General features: G+C 45.0%; 1 protein-coding gene across 3 annotated transcripts; it reads left to right on the forward strand.

The window, feature by feature from the left end:
- Positions 1-1420: 1420 nt before the first annotated feature.
- On the forward strand, positions 1421-26389 carry PRKRA (protein activator of interferon induced protein kinase EIF2AK2). 3 transcript variants are annotated; one of them, XM_040357658.1, is made up of 8 exons: positions 1421-1627; positions 10323-10492; positions 17255-17336; positions 18421-18505; positions 19703-19820; positions 21578-21675; positions 23825-23999; positions 25893-26389. In XM_040357658.1, the coding sequence occupies exons 1-8, from the start codon at positions 1554-1556 to the stop codon at positions 26048-26050; spliced, it is 960 nt and encodes a 319-aa protein (XP_040213592.1). In that variant the 5' UTR covers positions 1421-1553; the 3' UTR covers positions 26051-26389. The 3 variants fall into 3 exon arrangements, with proteins under 3 accessions (XP_040213592.1, XP_040213593.1, XP_040213594.1); XM_040357659.1 differs by lacking the exon at positions 1421-1627 and adding an exon at positions 1634-1704; XM_040357660.1 differs by lacking the exons at positions 1421-1627; positions 10323-10492 and adding an exon at positions 15630-15734.
- The last annotated feature ends 403 nt before the right edge of the window (positions 26390-26792 follow it).

Here is a 26792-nt window from a genome sequence, read left to right on the forward strand (position 1 = left end):
GCGTCTCAGCCAATCAGGTTCACCGGTTCTGGTTACCGGTAACCTGATTGGCTGAAGCGTCATCGAGGGCCGGAAATAACATCAAGGGACGGTGGAAGCAGGATGACTAACCCCAGAAAGGTAAGTTCCGGGCGGGGGTAGGGGGCATTTTACAGGGCACAGTGGCAGCATTTAACAGGGCACAGTAGTGCTAATTTATGGGCACAGTGGCACTAATTTATGGGCACAGTGGCGCTTATTTATGGGCGCAGTGGCGCTAATTTATGGGCACGGTGGTGACAATTGATGGGCACGGTGGTGACAATTGATGGGCACGGTGGTGACAATTGATGGCACAGTGGTAACAATTGATGGCACAGTGGCTGTGTTTGGCATGGCACAGTGGTGACAATTGATGGGCACAGTGGTGACAATTTATGGGCACAGTGGCGACAATTGATGGCACAGTGGCTGCGTTTGATGGCATGGCATGGCCAGTGGTGACAATTGATGGGCACAGTGGCGATAAATGATGGCACAGTTGCTGCGTTTGATGGCATGGCACATTGGCTGTATTTGATGGCATGGCACAGTGACGACAAATGATAGCATGGCACAGTGGTGACAATTGATGGGCACAGTGACTGCGTTTGATGGGCACAGTGAGGCTGAAATTGTTTTTTGTTCGTTTGTTTGCGCCCCCCAAAAAAAATGGAGCACCAGCCGCCACTGCTGGGTGCTTTACATCCATTTTTGGGGACTGATGTTTTTATCCTATTTTATGGTGCAGCTGATCATATCTGAGAACTCTGTGATGTTGGTGAGCTTTACTGTCAGGTCAATGACGCCCAGATCTTTACCTCAGCCAATCAGAGAAAGCCTTGAATTCATTCATAAAATACAACGCTTCCTGTGAATGGCTGAGCAGCTCTAGATTTTGTTAGGGGATGATGGGATATCTGATACAGTTTACAGTGGGCACATCTCAGTGTGTGTAATGCGATCTTCCCTGCCCCTCACTCATATGTATGTACAGCTCTTCTACTGATCAGCTCCCCCGTCTACAATCTACGTACCTAGAGCCGCTATTCCCCCCCCTGTGTCTGAAGAGATGGCCCGCCCACTCCCATTCATTCGACTAAGATCAAGGCTTGCGTGGCCACGCCCTATTCCAGCCCTCTAGAAGAGAGGCGTGATTGACCCCGCCCTCATTCATCTGTTCCGTTTAAAAATGTGTTGACCCGCCCCCAGCCAGCCATCTAGTAGATAGGCGCGTGTGTGTGTGGCCCCGCTGCTCCTATTTAGCGAAGCGAGTGTGTGGCTGCGCCCCGTTCGGCTGCTTAGCCTTGACGGCGTGTGTGGCCCCGCCCCCATTTGCCGCCCCGTATGGAGGCGTGTGGCCCCTCCCCCAATGGCCGCCTAGCATGGAGGCGTGTGACCCCGCCCCTTCCGCTATGCCCGGCATCTCCCTGGGATTGTGTGCAGCGCAGTAGAGAGCCCGCCGTCCGAGAGAGAACCTTTTCTGCGCGGCTCTAATCCTCGGAGAGCGGACCGTACTCTCCCCCTCAGACGCCATGTCCAAGGAGAGGTTTCCAGCCGCGCCTAAAAGGAGCTCTGAGAAGACCGCCGCCGCTAGGGGCGCCCCGGGGTAAGTGAGGCTGGGAAGAGGTGGGCGGCCATTATGCAGTCCTGGCTTGCCGGCGTACACCGAGCTACAGAGGAGATGTGTGTTTTATAGAGCGGGCCGGCGGAGTAGTGCCTGTGGGTTGTGGGTGGCTGAGGGGGTTGGGGGTGGCTGTGTGTTGGGAGTGGCTGTGGGTTGGGGGTGGCTGTGTTGGGGGTGCCTGTATGCTGTGTGTTGGGGGGGGGGGGGGTGGCTGTGTGTTGGGGGTGCCTGTATGTTGGGGGTGGCTGTGTGTTGGGGGTGCCTGTATGCTGGGGGTTGGGGGAGCTGTGTGCTGGGGGGTGCCTTTGTGTTGGGGGTGCCAGTATGCTGGTGGTTGGGGGTGCCAGTATGCTGGGGTTGGGGGGGCTGTGTGTTGGGGTTGCCTGTATGCTGGGGGTTGGGGGAGCTGTGTGCTGGGGGGTGCCTTTGTGTTGGGGGTGCCAGTATGCTGGGGTTGGGGGGGCTGTGTGTTGGGGTTGCCTGTATGCTGGGGGTTGGGGGTGGCTGTGTGTTGGGGGTGCCTGTATGCTGGGGGTGCCTGTATGTTGGGGGTGGCTGTGTGTTGGGGGTGCCTGTATGCTGGGGGTTGGGGGTGCCTGTATGCTGGGGGTTGGGGGTGGCTGTGTGTTGGGGGTGCCTGTATGCTGGGGGTTGGGGGTGGCTGTGTGTTGGGGGTGCCTGTATGCTGGGGGTTGGGGGTGGCTGTGTGTTGGGGGTGCCTGTATGCTGGGGGTTGGGGGTGGCTGTGTGTTGGGGGTGCCTGTATGCTGGGGGTTGGGGGTGGCTGTGTGTTGGGGGTGCCTGTATGCTGGGGGTTGGGGGTGGCTGTGTGTTGGGGGTGCCTGTATGCTGGGGGTTGGGGGTGGCTGTGTGTTGGGGGTGCCTGTATGCTGGGGGTGCCTGTATGTTGGGGGTGGCTGTGTGTTGGGGGTGCCTGTATGCTGGGGGTTGGGGGTGGCTGTGTGTTGGGGGTGCCTGTATGCTGGGGGTTGGGGGTGGCTGTGTTGGGGGTGCCTGTATGCTGGGGGTTGGGGGGGCTGTGTGCTGGGGGGTGCCTGTGTTGGGGGTGCCAGTATGCTGGGGGTTGGGGGTGCCAGTATGCTGGGGGTTGGGGGTGCCTGTGTGCTGGGGGGTGCTTGTATGCTGGGCGGCTCAACCTATAAGTTACTGGCTGCCTCACTCTGGAACCAGACGGGATGGGGGTGCCTAGTAGCCAATGGCAGGGATGGCACGGAGTAGCCAATGGGATGGCAGGTGGTGGTCAACTGGAAAATAGAGGGCCTCAAGAGTGGCTTTTAATTCTTTCCCACACAATAGCAGCGCACTTTTCACACTTTTGTACCTACAGTGTTTCAAAATTTTGGCCCTGCTGCAATATTATGTGCAGTGTATCACAATGCACACTGGAGTGTAATAAACCCAGCATTGCAGACAGTACACCCAATAGAAAATCCCCAACATCGGTGTCAGTGGATGCAATTCTAACTCTCAATGTTTTTGTCAGTAGATGTGATAGTAGTCCCCCAGCATTAGTGGTGGTGAGTGCAGGAATAGCCCCCCCCCCCCCCCAGCATTAGTGGTGGTGAGTGCAGGAATGGCCCCCCAGCATCGGTGGTGGTGAGTGCAGGAATAGCCCCCCCCCCCCCCCCAGCATCGGTGGTGGTGAGTGCAGGAATAGCCCCCCCCCAGCAGTGGTGGTGAGTGCAGGAATAGCCCCCCCCCCCCAGCAGTGGTGGTGGTGAGTGCAGGAATAGCCCCCCCCCCAGCATTGGTGGTGGTGAGTGCAGGAATAGCCCCCCCCCCAGCATTGGTGGTGGAGAGTGCAGGAATAGCCCCCCCCCCAGCATTGGTGGTGGAGAGTGCAAGAATAGCCCCCCCCCAGCATTGGTGGTGGAGAGTGCAGGAATAGCCCCCCCCCCCAGCATTGGTGGTGGTGAGTGCAGGAATAGCCCCCCCCCCCCCAGCATTGGTGGTGGTGAGTGCAGGAATGGCCCCCCAGCATTGGTGGTGGTGAGTGCAGGAATGGCCCCCCAGCATTGGTGGTGGTGAGTGCAGGAATGGCCCCCCAGCATTGGTGGTGGTGAGTGCAGGAATGGCCCCCCAGCATTGGTGGGGGTGAGTGCAGGAATGGCCCCCCAGCATTGGTGGTGGTGAGTGCAGGAATGGCCCCCCAGCATTGGTGGTGGTGAGTGCAGGAATGGCCCCCCAGCATTGGTGGTGGTGAGTGCAGGAATGGCCCCCCAGCATCGGTGGTGGTGAGTGCAGGAATGGCCCCCCAGCAGTGGTGGTGAGTGCAGGAATAGCCCCCCCCCAGCATTCGTGGAGGTGAGTGCAGGAATGGCCCCCCAGCATTCGTGGAGGTGAGGGCAGGAATGCCCCCCCCCAGCATTGGTGGTGGTGAGTGCAGGAATGGCCCCCCAGCATTGGTGGTGGTGAGTGCAGGAATAGCCCCCCCCCAGCATTGGTGGTGGTGAGTGCAGGAATAGCCCCCCCCCAGCATTGGTGGTGGTGAGTGCAGGAATAGCCCCCCCCAGCATTGGTGGTGGTGAGTGCAGGAATAGCCCCCCCAGCAGTGGTGGTGAGTGCAGGAATAGCCCCCCCCCAGCATTGGTGGTGGTGAGTGCAGGAATAGCCCCCCCCCCAGCATTGGTGGTGGTGAGTGCAGGAATAGCCCCCCCCCAGCATTGGTGGTGGTGAGTGCAGGAATAGCCCCCCCAGCAGTGGTGGTGAGTGCAGGAATAGCCCCCCCCAGCATTGGTGGTGGTGAGTGCAGGAATGGCCCCCCCCAGCATTGGTGGTGGTGAGTGCAGGAATAGCCCCCCCCCAGCATTGGTGGTGGTGAGTGCAGGAATAGCCCCCCCAGCATTAGTGGTGGTGAGTGCAGGAATAGCCCCCCCAGCATTAGTGGTGGTGAGTGCAGGAATAGCCCCCCCCCATTAGTGGTGGTGAGTGCAGGAATAGCCCCCGCCCCCAGCATTAGTGGTGGTGAGTGCAGGAATAGCCCCCCCCCCCATTAGTGGTGGTGAGTGCAGGAATAGCCCCCGCCCCCAGCATTAGTGGTGGTGAGTGCAGGAATAGCCCCCCCAGCAGTGGTGGTAGGTGTGAAGGAGATTGTATAATGTATGGCCGGCTTCCAAAGCCCTGCCATGTTTTGCTAATGTCTGTGCTCCTGATGGGAGATCTCTCTTTGTCCTGGTGACCGGTGTCACTGGCAGAGATGGGGATCCCATGGTGGGAGGGGGTTGGAGATCTTCCATGTTCTGGTGACATTTGTATGAGAGGATTTCCTCTAACTTCACAAAGCTTTACTTCCACATGTGATCTATGGATACAGGACATTGCAGAGAAATTCTGGAGATTCCAACCATTTCCTGCTCTACCCCCCACCCCAGGACAAAAATATATGGAAGTCAGATCCTGAATTTGCATTGGGAAGGGGGGGTGGGTGCCCTCTGGTCCAGGGCACATTATTTAAGCCTAGCAATCTTCTCCGCCACTGTCCCCTTTCAGGTTTTGTCCTAGCGGTGACTGGCATTGTCCAGCACAGAAAGCTGCTAACATTTTAATGAAAGTAAATACTTGCTGTACATACACACTGTTCATATGCAAGCTGAAGCCCATGAGAACTCGGCCACAATGAATGCAGACTATAAAATGTTATTCCTTCATTTGGCAGCACTTTGTTCAGATGAGTTTATAACTGCTAATAAATATACAACATTTTCAGACCCTTTGGGACACTCCTTTAGGTACAACCAGAGTGAAACCTGTTTGTAGCAGTATTCCTAATAAAGCATATTTTTCACATAATTTGTAATACAAACATCTTTGCCGTTCTGAAGCTTCCCTCCAACCACTTTGCATAATATTTCATATATACTGTGATTCTGTACTCGCCAAATATACTGCAGAAATCTCCCTTCACTAAGTCTGGCTGCATCAATTTTAACTGTGGGCAGCTGAAGCTGCTGCCTGTTCACTTCCTGGTATTACACAGAGGCACACCTCCAGCTCTGCAGCTCTCATTGGCCCTCTTATGACCCATCCTTCCTGGCAAACTCTCACCAGAGAGAGATGTCCATAATGTCATAAGCCTAGGCTTTTTACCAGACAAACAATTTGCCAATAGATGGAAAGATGAGAAAAATATTCTGAAGTTCTGCTTTAAACTCTTAATAAATGTGCAAGGTTCTGCAGGTTAGACTATTTTGTATATACAGTGCACACCGGGTATTCTGTTATCTTTGTACAGAGTGGATCGTTGTATGGCGGGTGTGTGATGTGCTGATCAGCTTGCTATATGTGTGTGTGTGTGTGTGTGTGTATATATATATATATATATATATATATATATATATATATATATATATATATATATATATATATATATATATATATATATATATATATATATATATATATATATATATATATAATGTGTGTATTTTTTTTTTTTGAGCCGAACAATTAATCGATTGATGGTTTCAGCCATAACCCCCGGTAAACTACTAGCAAACCGCAAAGTTTGATGTGTGATGTCAATGAAATCGGCATAAAGTAGTGCAGGAATCCTTTTTCAAAGTGGCTGCAACATGAATTAGGGCAATTTGAGTGGTTTAACCACTTAAGACCCGGACCAATATGCAGGTAAAGGACCAGGCCCCTTTTTGCGATTCGGTACTGCGTTGTTTTAACTGACAATTGCGCGGTCGTGGCTTCCAATCAAAATTTGCGTCCTTTTCCCCACAAATAGAGCTTTCTTTTGATGGTATTTGATCACCTCTGCGGTTTTTATTTTTTGCGCTATAAACAAAAAAAGCAACAATTTTGAGAAAAATTCTATATTTTTTACTTTTTGCTATAATAACCCCCAAAATATATAAAAACTTTTTCCCTCAGTTTAGGCCGATACGTATTCTTCCTATTTTTGTTAAAAAAAAAAAATTGCAATAAGCGTTTATCAATTGGTTTGCGCAGAATTTATAGCGTTTACAAAATAGGGGATAGTTTTATTATTATTTTTTATTTTTTTTTATTTTTTTTTACTACTAATGGCGGCAATCGGCTATTTATTTTTGTGACTGCGACATTATGGTGGACACATCGGACAATTTTGACACATTTTTTGGAACAATGTAATTTTCACAGCAAAAAGTGCTATAAAAATGCATTGTTTACTGTGAAAATGACAATTACAGTTTGGGAGTTAACCACTAGGGGGTGCTGAAGGGGTTAAGTGTGACCTCCATATGTGTTTCTAACTGTAGGGGGGGCTGGACGTGTGACATCATTGATCGTCTTTCCCTATGGCTGGGTTCACACTACTACACTACTTTCATCCTACTTTGCTCTGTGTTCAATGTTTCCCTATGAGAGCGTCTTGTAGCGTCCTACACAAGTCGGTCCGACTTTGAAAATGCTCCCTGTACTACTTTTGGTCCTACATTGATCCTACTTCAGGCCCATTGAATATCATTGAAGTCGGACCAAAGTAGTATCCTGTTCATGAAAGTAGGATGGATGTAGGACCAATGTAGCAGAGCAAAGTAGGATGAAAGTAGTGTAGTAGTGTGAACCCAGCCTATATCAGGGAACAGACGATCAATGACAACGCCACTGTGAAGAACGGGGAAGGTGTGTTTACACACACCTCTCCCCGTTCTTCAGCTCCTGTGACCGGTCATGGGACTCCGGCGATTGGGTTCTGTGGTCACGGAGCTTTGGACCGGGTCGCGGGCGCGCGCCCGTGATCCATGCCCGTGCATTTTACAATCACGTACTGGTACGAGATTGTGCCCAGCCGTGCCATTCTGCTGACGTATAGGCGGTTGTTAAGTGGTTAATTGCTGACAATGGGGTGTGATCTTTGTCATGCGATTTGGAAATGTTAAATCATACCGGTGTGAATGGGATCTAAGATAAATACTTCATGAATTTGAGCTTTACAATAATTTGTGCAGTATTTATCACAAAAGTAGTCAGTCATGAAAAGACATGCTTATTTAACCACTTCACCTCTTCAAATGCTTGCTGCCCGCTGGTTGCTACAGGTCAGCGATGTGAAGCATCCCGTCCAGGACATGTAAATGCCCCTGTTTAATGCCTATTGCAGGTTAAGGAGAATGTAGGGGTGGATGGGGGGCAGTTGGGTGGAAAAATCATGGCTCAACCACACTTTTTTTTTTTTTTTTATATGCTTCACTTTGCAAAGAATACCCAATCACATCCGTCCCCGCCTGGAGAAGACCGTGATTATTGCTAGTGGCTATAGCAGCCGATAGTGTTAATTGCAAGAGAATCCCGCAGGCTGGTTGTACCTAGTTGATCGATCAACTTGGTACGTTCAGCTTGCCCGTTAACGGTTCGAATCTCGACCGGTTCCTGCTGATGAACAAGCAGAGATTACAACAGTGTATGGCTGGCCTTAAAGTTTGCTATAAAATCTTTTAGATTTGCCAATGCTATGTAATATGAGGTCAGACCTAAACAATCCATTTTATTAGTGTAAAAAGAGGCAGACCTTTTACACATGCAGTGCCTTAAAGTATTCATACCCCTTAAAATTCTCCACATTTTGTCATGTTACAACCAACAATGTATTCTATTGGGATTTTATGTGATAGACCAACACTAAGTGGCACATAATTGTGAAGTGGAAGGAAAATGATAAATGATTTTCCACATTTCTTTTATAAATATCTGAAAAGTGTGGTGTGCATTTGTATTCAGCCCCCTTTACTCTGATACCCCTAACTAAGATCTAGTGGAATCAATTGCCTTCAGAAGTCACCCAATTTGTATATAGCGCCCACCTGTGTAATTTAATCTCGGTATAAATACAGATGTTCTGTGAACCCCTCAGAGGTTTGTTAGAGAACCTTGGTGAACAAACGGCCTCATGAAGGCCAAGGAACACACCAGATGGGTCAGGAAAAAGTTGTGGAGAAATTTAAAGCAAGGTTGGGTTATAAAAAAAAATATTCCAAGCTTTTGAACATCTCACTGTTTAACCCATCATCTGAAAATAGAGTGTCACAACTGCAAACCTACCAAGCCATGGCCCTTCACCTAAACTGATAGGCCGGACAAGGAGAGCATTCATCAGAGAAGAAGCCAAGAGGCCCATGGTAACTCTGGAGGAGCTGCAGAGATCCACAGCTCTATTAGTCGTGCACTTCACAAATCTGGCCTTTATGGAAGAGTCGTAAGAAGAAAGCCATAAGAAGTCCTGTTTGCGAGAAGCCATGGTGGGGGACACGGCAAATGTGGAAGAAGGTGCTCTGGTCAAATGAGACCCAAATTTACTTTTTAGGCCTAAAAGCAAAACGCTATGTGTGGTGGAAAACTAACACTGCACATCACCCTGAACACACCATCCCCACCGTGAAACATGGAGGTGGTAGTATCATGTTGTGGGGATGCTTTTCTTTAGCGGGGACAGGGAAGATGGATGGAGCCTAATACAGGGCAATCTTAGAAGAAAACCTGTTAGTCTGCAAATGACTGGGGTGGAGGTTCACCTTCTAGCAGGACAACAACCCTAACCTTACAGCCAAAGCTACAAAGGAATGGTTTAGATCAAAGCATGTTCATGTGTTAGAATGGTCCAGACCTAAATCCAATTGGGAATCTGTGACAAGACTTGAAAATTGCTGTTCAGACGCTTGCCATCCAATCAGACAGAGCTTGAGCTATTTTCTAAAGAATGGGCAAAAATTGTACTCTCTAGATGTTCAAAGATGGTAAAGACATTCCCTAAAAAGACTTGCAGATATAACTGCAGTGAAAGGTGGTTCTACAAAGTATTGACTCAGGGGGGCTGAATACAAATGCATGCCACACTTTTCACGTATTTATTTGTAAAAAAAAAAAAATTGAAAACCATTTATCATTTTCCTTCCACTTCACAGGTATGTGCCACTTTATTTTGGTCTATCCCAATAAAATACATTTAAGTTTTTGGTTGTAACATGACAATGTGGAAAATTTCAAGGGATATGAATACTTTCAAGGCACTGTACATGGTTGATGGTAGATCTGTATAGTGACCTTAACCACTTCAATACCGGGCATTCCTCCCACCCTTCCACCTTCCTGCCCAAGCCAATTTCCAACTTTCAGCACTGTCGCTGTTTAAATGACAATTGCGCGGTCATACTACACTGTACCCAAACACTTTTAGCATTTTATTCCCACAAATAGAGCTTTCTTTTGGTGGTGTTTTGATCACCTCTGCGGTCTTTATTTTTTGATAAAGAAAGACTGAATTTTGAAAAAAATAAAAAAAGTCCCCGGGGGCGCGCAGTAGCTTGTTATACTGTTCACGTCCTATGACATCCGATCAGGATAACACAACCACTTTGCCGCCGTCGTTTTGCTATATGGTGGGCGGCAAGTGGTTAAGTTACAGTATACTTCCTGCAGGGCAATACATATTTGGATTCAAATTGATGTCTGGGTGTAGCAAATGAGAGCAACCACATGTGGTATAATTGTTCATTGGCAGGACAATACAATTGCATTTTTCTTACAACCAACATGCACATGGCTGCTGCTCTGTCCTGCCAGTTACTGTTTTGTCAAAAGGGGTAAATGATGTAAGGTAGAGGTTCTCTATACCAAAATGTGTGCCATAAACAGCCTAATATAACTATATCATTGTTCTTTCTCTCTGTAGCTTAAATGAAATGCCCACAACCAACATCAGCAAGACTCCAATTCAGCTACTTCATGAACATGGAACAAAGACTAGCAACCCCCCCGTGTACACCTTGGAGAAGGCTGAAGGACAAGCCCATAATCCTAGTTTCACTTTCCGTGTTACTATTGGTGAAATATCATGCTCAGGTATGAGGCTGTCAGCTGAAAAGCGCGTGTCTGGGGAAAATTGCCCACATCGTTTTAATGTTTGAATGATTTTTTAAAGACGACCTGCAGTCTGCTCGCATAATTACATAGTAGGTGAGGTTGCAATAAGACAAGTCCAACCTATGTGTGTGATTTTTATGTCGGTATTACATTGTATATCCCTGTATGTTACGGTTGTTCAGGTGCTTATCTAATAGTTTTGTGAAACTATCGATGCTCCCAGCTGAGACCACCGCCTGTGGAATTCCACATCCAAACCTCTATTCTAATTTTTATGAGGATAAAAGTTTTTCACGGAAGGGAGTTTAATAAGACACTTTTATCCTTATTGTGGGGTCACCAGTATGGTATTTGTAAATTGAAATCCTATCCCATTCAGTGCTTGCAACCTTTCTTCATAACTAATATCCTACAGTCCCTTTATCAGCTCTGTTGCCCTTCTCTGTAGTCGCTCCATTTCCAGTACATCCTTCCTGAGGACTGGTGCCCAGAACTGGACAGCATACTCCAGATGAGGCCGTACCAGAGTCTTGTAGAGTGGGAGAATTCTCGCTTTATCTCTGGAGTTGATCCCCTTTTCAATGCATGCCAATATTCTGTTTGTCTTCTTAGCAGCAGCTTGGCATTGCATGCCATTGCTGAGCCTGTCATCTACTAGGGCCCCCAGGTCCTTTTTCCATCCTTGATTTCCCCAGAGGTTCACTACCCAGTGAGTAGATTGCATTCATATTTTTGCCACCCAAATGCATTATTTTACAAGTTTCTACATTAAACCTCATTTGCCACGTAGTTGCCCACCCCACAAATTTGTTCAGATCTTCTTGCAAGGTTTCCACATCCTGTGGAGAAGTTATTGCCCTGCTTAGCTTGGTGTCGTCCGCAAATGCAGAGATTGAACTGTTTAAAACAACCCAGGTTGTTTATGAATAAATTAAACAGAATTTGTCCCAGACGCTCAGCCCAGAACCCTGGGGTACCCCACTACCCCCCCCCCCCCGACCATTCTGAGTATTCCCCATTAATCACTACCCTCTGAACTCGCCCTTGTAGCCAGCTTTCAATCTATGTTCTCACCCTATGGTCCATGCCAACGGACCTTACTTTGTACAGTAAATGTTTATAGGGAACTGTCAATGCTTTTGCAAAATCCAGATACACCACCTCTACGGGCCTTCCTTTATCTAGATGGCAGCTCACCTTCTCAAAGAAGATTAAAAAGATTGGATTGGCCAGAACGATTCTTCCTGAATACATGCTGATTACTGCTAACGATACCTTTTTTAATTACTAAAATCTTGTATATAATCATTTATCAACCCCTCCAAGAGCTTGCATACTATTTATGTTAGGCTAACTTGTCTAATTCCCAGGGATGTATTTTGGCCCCTTTTTTAAATATTGGTGCTACATTGGCTATTCTCCAATCTGCTGGTACCATTCCAGTCAGACTGTCAGTAAAAATTAAGAAACCTAGGTCTGGCAATTACTTGACTGAGTACCCTCGGATGAAAGCCATCTGGTCCTGGTGATTTATTAATGTATAAAGTTTCACAAGTCTAGTTATAATTCTGTCCTCTGTTAGCCATGAGGGTGCTTCCTGTGATGTGTCACAAGGACAAACACTGCAGTTTTGGTTACTGAAGCATAAATTCAATACCTTCGCCATCTCCCCATCCTTTGTAACCAAATGTCCTTCCTCATTCTTTATGGGGACAATATGGTCTGTCCTCCCTTTTTATTGTTTATATACAGCTGTGTTCATAAGTTTACATACCCTGGCAAAATGTATGATTTCTTGGCCATTTTTTAGAGATTATGAATAACGTAAAAACGTCTTTCACTCATGGTTGGTGTTTGGCTGAAGCCATTTGTTATCAATCAACTGTTTACTTTTTTTTTTTTAATCATAATGGCAACAGAAACTATCCAAATGACCCTGATCAAAAGTTTACATACCCCAGTTCTTAATAGTGTGTATTGCCCCCTTTAACATCGCTGACAGCTTGAAGTCTTTTGTGGTATTTGTGGATGAGGCTCTTTATCTTTTCAGATGGAAAAGCTGCCCATTCCTCTTGGCAAAAAGCCTCCAGTTCTTGAAAAATTCTTGGGCTGTCTTGCATGAACGAAACGTTTTGAGATCTCCCCAGAGTGGCTCAATGATATTGAGGTTTAGGAGACTGAGATGGCCACTCCAGAACCTTCACTATATTCTGCTGTAGCCAATGACAGGTCGACTTGGCCTTGTGTTTTGGATCATTGTCATGTTGGAATGTACAAGTACGTCCCATGCCCAGCTTCCTGGCTGATGAATGCAAATGTTCCTCCAGTATTTTTTGATAACATACTGCATTTATCTTGCCATCAATTTTGACCAAATTTCCTGGGCCTTTTTAGCTCACCCATCCCCAAAACATCAGCGATCAACCCCCGTACCTTTCATTATAGGCCTTGTTGACTCCTCTCCAAATTTAGTATTTATGGTTGTGGCCAAAAAGCTCAATTATCGTCACATCACTCCAAATGACTTTGTGCCAGAAGGTTTGAGGCTTGTCTCTGTGCTGTTTGGTGTAAGCGGGATACTTTGTGGTATTTGTGTAGTAATGGCTTTCTTCTGGCGACTCGACCATGCAGCCAATCTTCAAGTGCCTCCTTCTTTTTTTTTTTTTTTTTTTTCTGCACAAGACTGCAAAGGATTGCATCCGCGATCAGAGGGATATGCTTTTGTTCAGATTTCATGTCTGAGGTTTACAACCACTTTAACATAGAGCAGGGTTCTCCAAACTTTCTAAACAAAGGGCCAGTTTACTGTCCTGACTTTATGTGCTGAACTGTTGCTATTTGGAGTAGGAAAGGAGCCATGTCGGTAGGGAAAAAATAATGCCACATAGTCTTTGTCGGCGGGCCACATTGTGTGTGTGTGTGTGTGACGGATCGGATCATTTTTCGGATCACCACCATATATAGTCCTCACTGTAATATCCACGTCATCCCCCCCCCCCCCCCCACTGTAATATCCACGTCTCCCCGTCAGCGCGCTGCTCTGGGGAGCTCACATAGGCCGCCACCGCCCCAAGGTGTACCAAGATGGCCGCTGCTCCGGAGCTAGGCGGAAGCCGTGGCCTTTCCTATGGCCGCAATTCGCGGATTGCGTGGTGTGCAGATCCAAACGCGGCGACCCGTTCGGATCACGGATCAATGATGATCCGTTGCACCCCTATGTCTGTCTCGTTTGGGCCCCCATTGGTTGGGGTCATTGGGACAGTTCATGCCCCAAGGGCTGGATAAAAGCAAGCAAAGGGCCGCATTATGCTCCGGGCCTCAATTCGAAGACCACTGATGTAAAGAATGCATAAGGGTAAAAGGAAAAACCTATTTTAGCCTCTACAATTTCTTTGAGGGAGGTGCTCCACTGTTATGGAAGGAGGATATATTGGAATATATAGATGCTATTTTAGCACACGTTCACATTGATTGTGGCTTTGTAATCGTGCGACTTCATCTGAAAATTGCATGACTTCATGTCAGTACGACTTTGAAGACATCTGTGCGGCTTCATGCACAGAGGTCTATGCAAGTTGCACTTGAAATTGACAAAAGTAGTGCATGTACTAATTTTATAAATTAATGCGGCACTGCAAAAGTAGTGCATGTACTAATTTTATAAATTAATGCGGCACTGCAAAGTCGGTGCCACACCAATTTTGTTTTTCCCCCTAGTAGAAACTAGAGGTCGACGATGTGTTTTTCTCTGGCCGACACTGATGCCGATATTTAGAAATCTGGATGGCCGATCTATGATGACGATTTTTGCAGCCGATAGTTTAGGCCGATTTTTGGACCGTGATATGTTGTGGAGAGGGATGGTGCTGGGGAATGCGTTGTGGAGAGGGGTGGATGGTGCTGAGTGGGGATGAGAGTTACATTGTGAAGAGGATCTCCACAATGTAACAATTGTATCCACCCAGAGCCATTCTCATCCATTTTTCAGCCTCAGCCAGGTTTCCCTTTTTAAAAAGAGATTCAATAAAGTCTGCAGGGGGGCACAGTAGCACTTTGTGACTTTCCCTCCATCCATGCTGTGACTTTCCCTCCATCCATGCTGGTATCTATCTGTATGCACCTGATAGGACTAGGAGGTGCATGCAGATAGACGCTGATCAGCCAATCACATAACAATAAAATAGAAGCAGGCTCCTCCTTAGCAGGGAAGAAAGTGCTAGCTGATGCTGGCCACGGGCACCTGCTGAGGGGAGTTACGAGTCGGCTTGTGACATGCTAATGAAGTAATATTCCTCTGCTACAGCCCACCGGGGGAGGGGGCGGTGCCAGTGAAACTTTTCCCTTCTATAAGTGAACAGAAGCGCGCGGCTGAAGGATCGGTTTCACATGCAGGAGCGGGTAAAGCCGCGAATCGGCCTGGTTTACACAAAAATCGGCCGATGCCGATATCTTCAAAACGGGCCAATTTCGGCCGATATATCGGTCGACCTCTAGTAGAAACAGAACTAAATGCAAAACATATATAATTTTTTTTTTTTTTTATGTATTGGATAGAGCAAGGAGGGTCATAACCCCTGTCAGTTTTTTGCTATCTGTTTCCCATGGAGGGGGATTCCCTTCGTTTCCTGCCCCATAGCCAAATACGGAGGGAAGCGAGAGGGAATCAACCCCAAATTTTGGCTTTTTCTTTCACTTTCAATGATACCAGTAAACATGACAAATAGAGAGGGGGGGGGGGGCCTCGCCAGTGGGGGACAGCAATACAACCTGACAGCTGCTCTAATCCCTCTCCACCCTATCCAAAACGTAAAAAATATAAATAAATATATATTGCCTTTAGTTACACTGTATGTAATGATTTATTAGGAGCCGTACTTCCAGCAAATAGCCTTTCCAAAGCTCTGCAATCCAGCGTTGGCTTTGTTGGTATTTATACTGCTCCAAGTTTATGGGACTGGTGGTAGTATCAAGACAAATGCATTGCCATGCCTTGTTGGTATCAGTTACTGAACTGTCTGGTTATGTGACAAGTTCTGAGCAGGCTGGTAAATATAGGCCAAGTCCCTGAATGTGAATCCTTGAGAACAGCTGCTTTATTGAGCAGTGGGAGTGGTAACCTGCTCCCTCAATATCTATTCTCTCATACTCCTATTAAGTCTTGGTCAGGGACAGATAAGAATTGCCATGTCGGATAAAGTCATTCCTTCCTCCAAGAAAAAAGGTGAGATTTCATTTTTAAACTGGGAGGATCTGCATCATGTGTTGGGTTCACCTTATCTCTTGTTGCATGGAGTTGGTTGGCTTTTATTCGAAGGTTACAAAATGCTAGAATTGCGAATACGCATAGTTCTGTAACTATTTTTTCTCTGTTTGGCTATTAAGGCCTGCGTTTTCAGTTCTTGTGCGTTGGTGCTGGAATCTGGAAAATCTTTCTTGCTTGTTCGGCAATACAAATATATTATTTATAATTTGTATCTAAATATGAAAGTATTCTGATTGGAGTAAACTTGCCTGTTTTTAACAATTGTGAATGTAGCCTGTTCTTGGTGATCCCCCCCCCCCAATGTAATCAAGGCATATATGTGAATACAGTTTTATTATATTTGTCTATCAGTGTGGTTTGCTTTATTTACCACATAATCGCAATCTGGAAAATTGTAATGAAGATTTAACAGCCAGGGATAACAGTGATGTCATTGCTGAAATATGGCAATTCCCTTTTTAGGGAATGACTTGAGTCATTGGGTGGGCTGATCCTGATGGGGGACTGAGACTAGTTCCCCCATCAGATGCGCCTTCGTTTTGATTCAAAAGAAATGGTGGTAGGCAGATTTGAAAGCCGCTATAGATCTGCTCAGTGCTATGCATGATCAATAAACAGGAAGGCAGACCTGATGGGGGAACTAGACTCTGTTCTCATCAGGCTCTGACCACCAATCTATGCACCTGTGTCAGTTTAATAGGGGCAGTCCCCCCCCTAAAAAGTTAAACACATGATGCTTTGTACAGAAGTAGGGCTTAAGGGACCCAAAAGACCAGAAGCAAAGAGCTAAAACAAGGGAGGGCAGTAGGACTATAGCGGTACAGGATAAACAAGCGAACTCAAAAGAGCAATTTATTATAGAAAACATACACTTATTAACATGGTATTAAGAAATTAAAAAACAGACAATACATCACAGTACAAAAAGCAACGTGAGTCAATCATGCAGATCCCCGGTGGTGGATTATCCCAGGGAGGGTAAGATCACGGTGAAAGTAGGAATCACGTAGAGGAGGGGAATTTCTCAACTAGTTTCGCCATTAAAGTCGCTTTGTAAGGAAAAATTTGTCAGTATACATTCATTAATGTTAACAATAGAAAAGGTTGATCTGAATATGCAAAAACACATGAAGACCAACCTTGCACTAAAAACATTATAAATAATGTACAGTTTGGGGAACAGAGAACATTATGCCGCTTACCTAAAACAAATATCCCATCAGCTCAGATGCCAGAGCCACCATGATGCTTTGTATTGGAAATGCAATGATGGGTTTACAGAATAGTATGGGCTGCTGCAAATAGGAATGTATTATTGGAAGGATCTGTATTTTTCGGTTTAAATAGCCTCTATTTTGTGACATATAGCAGAAATGTGATAGAATTGCTGTTAGAAGGCTTTCGATAGTGCTGCCACTTTAGCACAATAGAGACTTTGCATTTACCATTGATATTTTTCATTCTTTTGTATATTATAGGGGATGGGCCTAGCAAGAAGATTGCAAAACATAAAGCTGCAGAATCTGCTTTGAACATATTAAGAGGAGATGCCACTCTAAAGTGAGATATGATCTAATATGTAAAAATGTTATAAGTTTGTCTAGCAAAACACCAATTCTGTATTTACCCCTTGTAAGCCGATTGTTCTAGTAGTTCTCTGGTCTTGTGCCGCCCCCCCCCCCCCCCCCACTCTTGGAAAGACAGGTCTTTGGGGTACTGAAGAGTATTTTTCATCTAAATAAGTGCAGAATATAGCTTAAAGCAGTTTCATTTCTGTATGCGGTGCTTTTGGAAGTTGGTTGTGCTCCCCAAGGCTGAGTTGACAAGAAATGTTATCCCAAAGATTTGTCATTGATGATTCGGGGAAGAAATGCAACATTTTTCCTGTTGAAAATCACCTGTATGACCCAAGATCAAGTTAAGGCAATGTTAACATGTTGTAGCGGGTGAATCGCTAGCAGAACCCAAAGCTTCTGTAGGTCCATCAAGCTGCACTTTGCTCTCACAACTGTCTACTGATTCTGATTGGTGTGCCGATTTGGTGACATCGCCTCAAGGAGCAGAGCTTTTTTTCTCAGAAAATAGGTGCAGGAACTCAACCACGACCCGTTCAGATTTCACAAACAGTAGAATGGTCTTAAAGGGGCATTAAATATCAGGATTGCATTACATACAGAGTTCAGGGGGGTTACACACAGAGTGCAGAGCTGTCACTTGTAAACACAGAAACCAGACTTCTGTTTTTACAAGCGATTGTGGTGAGCAGGCACCACAGGGTCTGAGCCAAAGGTGGTGGAACTGAGTTCCCCCACGTTCCCCCTGAAAAAAAGCCCTGTCAAGGAGAATGGCAGAATGAAATGACACTTCATTAAAGCTTCAAGTGAGCTTAGGTTTCGGTTTACCAGATTGCCATGGCCTAAAAAGAGGGTTATTCAAAAGTGATTTAGCTTGACTAATGAAGACCTGTCTAGGGATGTGTTCAGTCATCTATGAGAGTGGAAAGATGGAAAATTGCTAAAATAGAAGGGTTAAAATGTCTACTTACTTTTGGAAAGGTGCATTTTTTTATTTATTTATTTTTTACTTTTTTTTAATTATAAAGACTGTCTCTTGATCTTCACGTTTACATGTTTGTCAATTACAGTTTGCCTATGACAGAACCCATTACACGAGATGTACCCAAGCAAACCGCTAATCAGACTCAAGAAAATCCTATTGGCTCACTTCAGGTAATCTTCTTCTCCTTCCCTTTTATTTTTTTATTTTTTTTCTTAAAGTGGAGTTCCACCCAAAAATGGAACTTCCACTTTTTGGAATCCAACCCCCCTCCGGGGTCACATTTACCACCTTTCAGGGGGGAGCCGATACCTGTGTAATACAGGTATTTGCTCCCACTTCCTGGCATAGATCACCGCCATGTCTGGCGCCTACACTGTCCTCCCCCTCTATCTTCTTGGAAACACGCAGGGACCAGTAAGGATGTGCAGCGCGACTCACGCATGTGCAGTAGGGAAACCGGGAAGTGAAGCCATAAGGCTTCACTTCCTGATTCCCTCGCCGAGGGTGGTGGCGGGGGCAGACTTCGGCTGCCAACATCGTGGGCACCATGGACAAGTAAGTGTTCATTTATTAAGTCAGCAGCTGCAGTATTTGTAGCTGCTGGCTCTTAATATTTTTTATTTTATTATATTTTTTTAGGTGGAACTCTGTATTAACATACCATTTTCTTAACCATACCATAAAACTGTGCAAAATGCATAACCGCAGTACTGGTCTCCCAGGTTAGCTGGTAGGCCCTCCAGAGCACACTATATTCCTATAACGTGTGCTAAAACATTGGCATTCAGGTTCCATTATTGCCTTGTGGATTGAGGCAGAGGATTTGCCAAAGCTTAGACCTTCAGAAAAGTTCTAAGGCGCTGTGGATGGCTGTCTAGTACAATTAGTTAAATATCTGCACTTCTACATATGTTTTGTCAAAATGTTGAAATCTCAGAGCCTGTTCACACCAGATGCAGCAGAGCTGTGCTGGCAGCTATTTGCATTGCATCCCCATTGCATAGACATGACAAAATGCCTAGTTTCCTATGGTGTCTGTTCACATCACAGCATTCCTATGGTGTGTGCAGGAAAAAATGTACTGCATGCAGTTCTTTTTTTTTTTTTTTTTTTTTTTTTTTTTTTCAGAGTGACGGGTTGCGTCAAGAACCATTGAAATGACACCGTGGCAATTCTTTATCAAAATGTCACTGTCACAATTGGCTCATTGGCATTGTTCTCACAGCACACACCAGTGGTCAGTTTGGTACCACTCGCTGCTATGAGAACAGGCCCTTGATGTTCTGTGAATTGATCTGTCTGTGTGGTGAAAGGTCTTGCATACAGAGTTTTGTTTTATAATGTTTTAAATATCTTTATTTCTTTAGGAGCTTGCTGTACAAAAAGGATGGAGACTTCCTGAGTATTTTATATCTGAGGAAGCAGGACCGGCTCATAAGAGGGAGTTCACCTTGTCCTGCAGAGTGGAAACTTTTGTAGAAACTGGTAAATTAACTACTGTCTTTTACATGTTTGTTATTCAGTACCTAATACTATGCAGAAATCTCCTTCATGACTTCTAGTGTAAGTGGTGGCCCTCTGTTGTAAGAGTCATGCAAAATCCTTAAACTCAAACTTTGGTTACCTAGTGGTCCTTGCACAGATCTTTACACGATCCATGACCCTTCCAGGCCTTTGGAGCCCCAAATATTAGGCCAGCTGCGGCACTTTTATAGTAGTATGTTGATTGTTAAAACCATTCTCCGTGCACAGGAAGACTGGGTCAGCCTTCAATTCTATTTGAGTGATGAAAAACTAAGGCTGATGCATCGGCTTCCATGTGTTTTTTTTTTTTTTTCTCTTGGCAAAGCTTTAAGGGGTTGTAAAGGTAATTCCCCCCCCCCCCCCCCTAAATGGCTTCCTATCACGGATGTCCTCTCATCCTCGGATGAGAAGGCATCCGTGATAGGCGGAACACTGAACAGAGGCTCTGCTGGGAAAATGTTCCACCTATCACGGAACAGTCTGAGGAGGCGGCGCGGCTTTTGAATAATGGATGGCCACCTTCTGTCAGACAGGTACCAGCGTATAAGACGACCCCAGACTTTTGGGGCGTTATTTTACATGCAAAAGGTCGTCTTATACGCTGGAAAATACAGTACTTTCTAAAATGAGAAGCTGCTGAGGTCTTCTAATGCATTAAACCTTTTAGGCCCCGTACACACGACCGAGTTTCTCGGCAGTATTCAGCCAGAAACTCGATTGGAGCTGAATTCTGCCGAGAAACCCGGCCGTGTGTACACTTTCGGCCGAGGAAGCCGACGAGTTCCTCGTCGAGCCAAATAGAGAACATGTTCTCTATTTCCTCATTGTTCAATGAGGAAAGTTGGCTCGCCGAGATCCTCGGCGGCCTTATAGCTGCACTACTATATCTACTATTCTCTTCATTATACAGTTTTGGGCAGCACAGATAAAGTGGTTGTAACCCTCTTAATTCCAGAATAAACCAGTAAATGAGGTGAAACTTTACTTTGCACCCTATCGCATGCAAGAAGGAAAAAAAAGATTTTTGCTTGCATGTGATTGGATGATGGCAGTCCAATAGCTTTCCCTCATTTACGAAGCTCTGGAGCAGCTACACTTGCAATGTTAAGTCTATTTAGTAAATCAACCCCTGTATGTGACCTGAGGCTTCTCTCTTCATTGGGTATAAGTTAATACAGGATGAACTGAGGAGAGTGTTTGTATTCTCATATGTATGGCAGGCACTGTCATTATTTGTAGATACAGTGGAACCTCGGATTGTGAGTAACGCGTTTCACAATACAATCACTGTATTTCCTAAAATGATTCAGGCCAAAGCGGTGTGCAGTACTGCGTTTTGGCCTGGAGTGGGGGCCTGAGCCGAATGCGCCATTCGAAAAACTGCCGGAAAGGCCCGAGGACAGTTTGGCTGACCTCTGCAAACCTCGAAAAAGCTTGTGAACTGAGTCTTTCTGAGTTTTGCCGAAGTCAGCTGAACTGTCTTCGGGCCTTTCCGGACATTTTGGAACGGCTCGGGCAAACATTCTCCTGGAAAGATTATGCTTGTAATCCAAGGTTCCACTGTACATTATACTACAGATTAGTAAACTGATGGCACTAATGTACCGTAGTTAGGTATGTGATGATCTCTGGGCTGTTAGACTGGATAGGCTTGCCATTGATGCAGTTGGCATGCAGTGCCACCATTAAATGCTTCTGAATCATTCTTTTCTTTGCAGGATCAGGTACATCTAAGAAGGTGGCAAAGAGGATAGCGGCAGAGAAGTTGTTGGCTAAACTACAAAGCATTCCCACTGATAATCTCAATATCTCTTTGGTAAGTGTGACATTTTATGGTAAGCTGTACACTCAAAAGGGAAAAAAATATAAAAAATCAAAAGGTGACAAGTTATACATTTGACCAGTGATTCTGTCCTAATAGTATAAAAGGGCCTGCTCTTTGGACTTTTGCTGGAGAGCTGCTTCAACACATTGATACGAAGTTCCACGTCTCACGTTGAATGGGGTGGTTCTGGATATTTTGTATGTTCTGCAACAACGGCAATCCCACCCTTTCCTTATATTTCATACAAATCAATTCAAGTTTCAGATTTAAAGTGACATTAAATGAGATCCTTCTCCCAAAATAATCCACTCTAATCTATTTTACATCTATTCAACATTAAATAATTTCTTGCGTTTTTATCAAGCAGCAATTACCGTAATTCATATCTTGGTATTGGACAGTTTTGTCTTAATTATACAATATATTGCCCACTTGTTTAGAAGATCAAATCACTTTGCAGTAAGTTACTTACAGCAGATTTTTTTGGTATTCTTCAGTGCAACTTTATAGACAGCATAGCTAAGACGCTTAGTTTGAGCAAAAGGGATTAGTCGCTGTTCTGATGACTCAAGCCTGACTAAAGTAAAAAAAAAAAAAATCGGGTCCAGTTTTTTGGTGGCAGACACTCTGTTTTAGCACTTGGGTAGTGCCGCTTTTTTTTTTTTTTTTTTAAAGGGGGGTGGGGGGGTGGAACATGTTATACTTGTCTGATCCTCTTCTCGGGTCCCTCGTCTGCTCTCTTGTCTCCTCCATCCTCCATCCTGTTGCGTTCCCCCCACAGCAAGCGGCTTGCTATGGGGCAGCTTTGTGTGCCCATTCAGACGCAGAGCTGCGGTTTAGCCCCGTCCCCCTCTGTGAGACATTGCTGCAGTTTCCCCTTGCACTGCTTTATTGGATTCTTTATTAACCTCTTGACCACCGCCCCATGTCAAAAAGACGTCCTCTTTTTAAAGTTGAATATCTCGATAACGGCAGCAGCTGCTGCCACAACCGAGATATTCATCTTTTCAGGGGGCGGTGGTGTACACGATAACGGCGGTCTCCGCGGCGGATTCGCCGCGAGATCGCCGTTATCGGTGGCGGGAGAGGGGCCCCCCCCTTCCGCCGCTCTCCCGCGCCCTCCGCCGCTTACCGGAGCCGTCGGTAGCGGCGGAGGGGATCGGATGTGTCCGGCAGCTGAGCGGGGACGGGACTGAAGGAGAAATCTCCTTCACCCGTCCTCATAGCTCTGCTGGGCGGAAGTGACGTCAAAACGTCAGTCCCGCCCAGCCTCTTAAAGAAACATTTTTTTTTTTTTGTCATTTGAAAAAATGACTTTTTTATTTTTTTATTTTATTTTTTTGCATTTAAGTCTAATTATGAGATCTGAGGTCTTTTTGACCCCAGATCTCATATTTAAGAGGACCTGTCATGCTTTTTTCTATTACAAGGGATGTTTACATTCCTTGTAATAGGAATAAAAGTGATCAATTTTTTTTTTTTTTTCAGTGTAAAAAATTATAAAACGAAATAAAAATAAATAAGAAAACCCAAAAAAATTTTTTTAAAGCGCCCCGTCCCGACGAGCTCGCGCGCAGAAGCAAACGCATACGCGAGTAGCGCCCGCATATGAAAACGGTATTCAAACCACACAAGTGAGGTATCGCCGCGATCGTTAGAGTGAGAGCAATAATTCTAGCCCTAGACCTACTCTGCAACTCAAAAAATGCAACCTGTAGAATTTTTTAAACGTCGCCTATCGAGATTTTTAAGGGTAAAAGTTTGACGCCATGCCACGAGCGGGCGCAATTTTTAAGCGTGACATGTTGGGTATCATTTTACTCGGCGTAACATTATCTTTCACAATATATAAAAAAATTGGGCAAAATGTATTGTTGTCTTATTTTTTAATTCAAAAAAGTGATTTTTATCCAAAAAAAGTGCGCTTGTAAGACCGCTGCGCAAATACGGTGTGACAAAAAGTATTGCAATGACTGCCAAAAAATATATAATATTTGGGGGTTCTGATTAATTTTCTAGCAAAAAAATTGTGATTTTCACATGAAGGAGAGAAGTGCCAGAATTTACCTGGTGGGCAAGTGGTTAAAAGAAATTTGCAGAAAAGACTGGGGTTTAATGTTGAATGTTTTGATCATTACAGAAAAAGGGGATTGTGAATAACACTGGTTGTACCTGGGAGCACCTGAAAAGTTCACCCGGAGAGAAAATAAACCTGCTGAAAAGAAGCCCGCTGAGTATTCCCAACACAGATTATGTGACGATGTTGACCGAGGTGGCAGAAGAGCAAGACATCCGTGTATCCTACTTGGATATTGGTAAGTGTTTGTTATATTATCTATGAATGTCACTCACCTTCTTAAGGATAAGTTCACCTTTTGGAAAAGGTTACATATTTTACCCATATTTAGGGTGTAACATGTTTCAGCTCCTGCCTCCCCTTCCTGTGACAGCAGGTGGGGGTTCTTCTCCCGGAAGTAAAGAAAATTAACTACATCTACCATCGGTCTCTGCGGCGAACAGCTTGTAGTTCTCAATAAACTGCAAGGGTGCTGGTGAGCGTCCTCACAGTTTGATTCATCCTACTATTTAGTAACTGCCTGCCTGTATAAGGTGTGGGTAGACAGCTATAGTGGGTGTCTGCAGGAGCCTGGCATCACTGATAATGGGTGCAGTGCCTTACAGGACGTAAAAAAAATGCACTTTTTGCAGGGGAAAAAAGTTATGCATGCATTATTTTTTGTAAAAGGTGAAATTGGCCTTTAACCACTTAAGCCCCGGACCATTTGGCTGGCAAAAGACCAGAGCACTTTTTGCTTTAACTGACAATTGCGACGTGGCTCCCAAACAAAATTGGAGTCCTTTGTTTTTCTTTTCCTGCCACAAATGAAGCTTTCTTTTGGTGGTATTTGATCACATCTGTGCTTTTATTTTTTATTAAAAAAAAACAAAAAACGTTTTTTTCTCAGATACGTATTCTTCTACACATTTTTGGTAAAAAAAAATCGCAATAAGCGTATATTGATCGGTTTGCGCAAAAGTTATAGCATCTACAAAATAGGGGTAGTTTTATGCCATTTTTTATTTTATTTTATATTTTCTACTTGTTATGGCGGCGATCTTTTATCGTGTCTGCGACATTATGGCGGACACTTTTGGCACCATTCACATTTATACAGTGATCAGTGCTATAAATATGCACTGATTATTGTGTAAATGTGAAGGAGTTAACCACTAGGGGGCAAGGAAGGGGTTAAGTGTGTCCTAGGGAGTGATTCTGTTAGGGGGGTGGCTATGAGTGACGCGTCACTGATCGCTGCTCCCAATGAGAGAGATCAGTGACAGTGTCACTAGGCAGAATAGGGAGATGCTTGTTTACACTTGCCTCTCCCTGTTCTGCAGCTCTGTGACCCGATTGCGGCACACCGGCGGACATCGGGTCACTGAGCTCACTGCACGGCAGGAATTATAAAGTGACGTAAATATACCTTACTCTGCCCAGCTGTGCCATTCTGCCAAATTATATGTGCTGGAGTCGGTCGTTAACCGGTTAATGAAAAGCAGCATTTGGATTAGATCCAAGTTCAAAAAGTACATTACAGGTAAACCATTTTCTTGTGAATATTTGATGTTTGTTTTTACTGTTCTGGTTCTAAATTGCGATTTCTGGTTGTGTTCGATTCCCTTAATTAAATTCTAGCAACCTAGTCTATGTAGTGCTCCCTTCCTTCCACAGCTTCCTGCATTGTTATTGCTTAGAGTAAACCTGTCGCATGTTATTTAAACATAAGGCCTGCTAGTCTGCAAACTGTTTTCAACGTGCCATCGGAGCCGTTCGGAAATGCTCGGGAAACCTTGTAATCACTCCATTCCTAAGCCTTGCCTAGGTTTTCAGAGTTCAGCTGAGCTGTCGGCCTTTCCGAGGCTCTCCGGTGCGCCCCCCACCTCTGGCCACATGTGGTATTGCATGCTATTGAAGTCAATGCGGAACACATTTTCATTTCCTTCTATGGGGAAACTTGCTTTGATATGCGAGTACTTTGGATTACGAGCATTCTCCTGGAATGCATTATGCACGTAATCCAAGGTTCCACTGTATTTTTTTTTATATGTATTGGGATAAGAAATTTTCTCGCAAAAAATATTGATTTTTAACTTGTGCCAGAAAAGGTCTTCAGGTGGATAACGTATTCATTTTATTTTTTTTCCAGAGGAACTTAGCGTCAATGGACAGTTCCAGTGTCTTGCAGAGCTCTCCACCAGTCCAGTCACTGTATGCCACGGAACAGGTCTTTCTTGTGGCAATGCTCACAATGATGCTGCCCATAATGCTTTACAATATCTCAAAATCATGGCCGGAAGAAAATGAAAGATTAATCTGGTCACGTCTTTTACCTCCCATAATAAATTTAAACAAACATGGCTGTACCAAAAGTTAAAGGTACCTTATGTGAACATGTTATGTTGTATGGATAAATTAATTCCGAGTATTAAATGTCACATTTATTATGCTTTTCATTTCCTGAGAACCCAAATGGGGTATAAATTGCTTTGTTTTTAAAAATGTCATTTAAATTGCAAAAAAACTTGCATACTTGATTTGAGGAGAACATATCTGGTTGACGGATTATTTGAAGGACCTGTCCACTCTAAACTGTTTTAACTTTTTTTTTTAAATAAACTTTTTCAGTATTTGCTGACGATTTGACTTTCGTGTTTCATCTACCGTGTGTATTTTCCGATAATCTGCCCTTTTGTTCAGAAGTTTTTAATTGTGTGGCATTGGCCATTGGGGGAAAGAAATTACTGTTTTCTGGTTTATGTAAGAATCTGACTGTTCAGTTATTATTAATCTGAAATTGGGTACATTTGCTGCCTATAATTGTTACACTGGGCTTGGCTGTTGTATTTATAAATTTTAAATCTTACTGTACTTGGCTGAAAAGAACTCGCTTTTTTGGAAATGAGTATCTGTGTGGCCATTTTCACTTGGACCCCTTTCACACTGAGCCGCTCATAGCGTTGCAGTGCATTTCGGCCGCTAGTGGGGCAATTTCACCCCCGTTGGCGTCCAAGAAAGGGTTAAAACTGCTCGCAATGCGCTGCTGCAG

This window comes from Rana temporaria, chromosome 6 (assembly GCF_905171775.1).
Source record: "Rana temporaria chromosome 6, aRanTem1.1, whole genome shotgun sequence".
In the NCBI taxonomy this organism is placed as follows: Eukaryota; Metazoa; Chordata; class Amphibia; order Anura; family Ranidae; genus Rana; species Rana temporaria.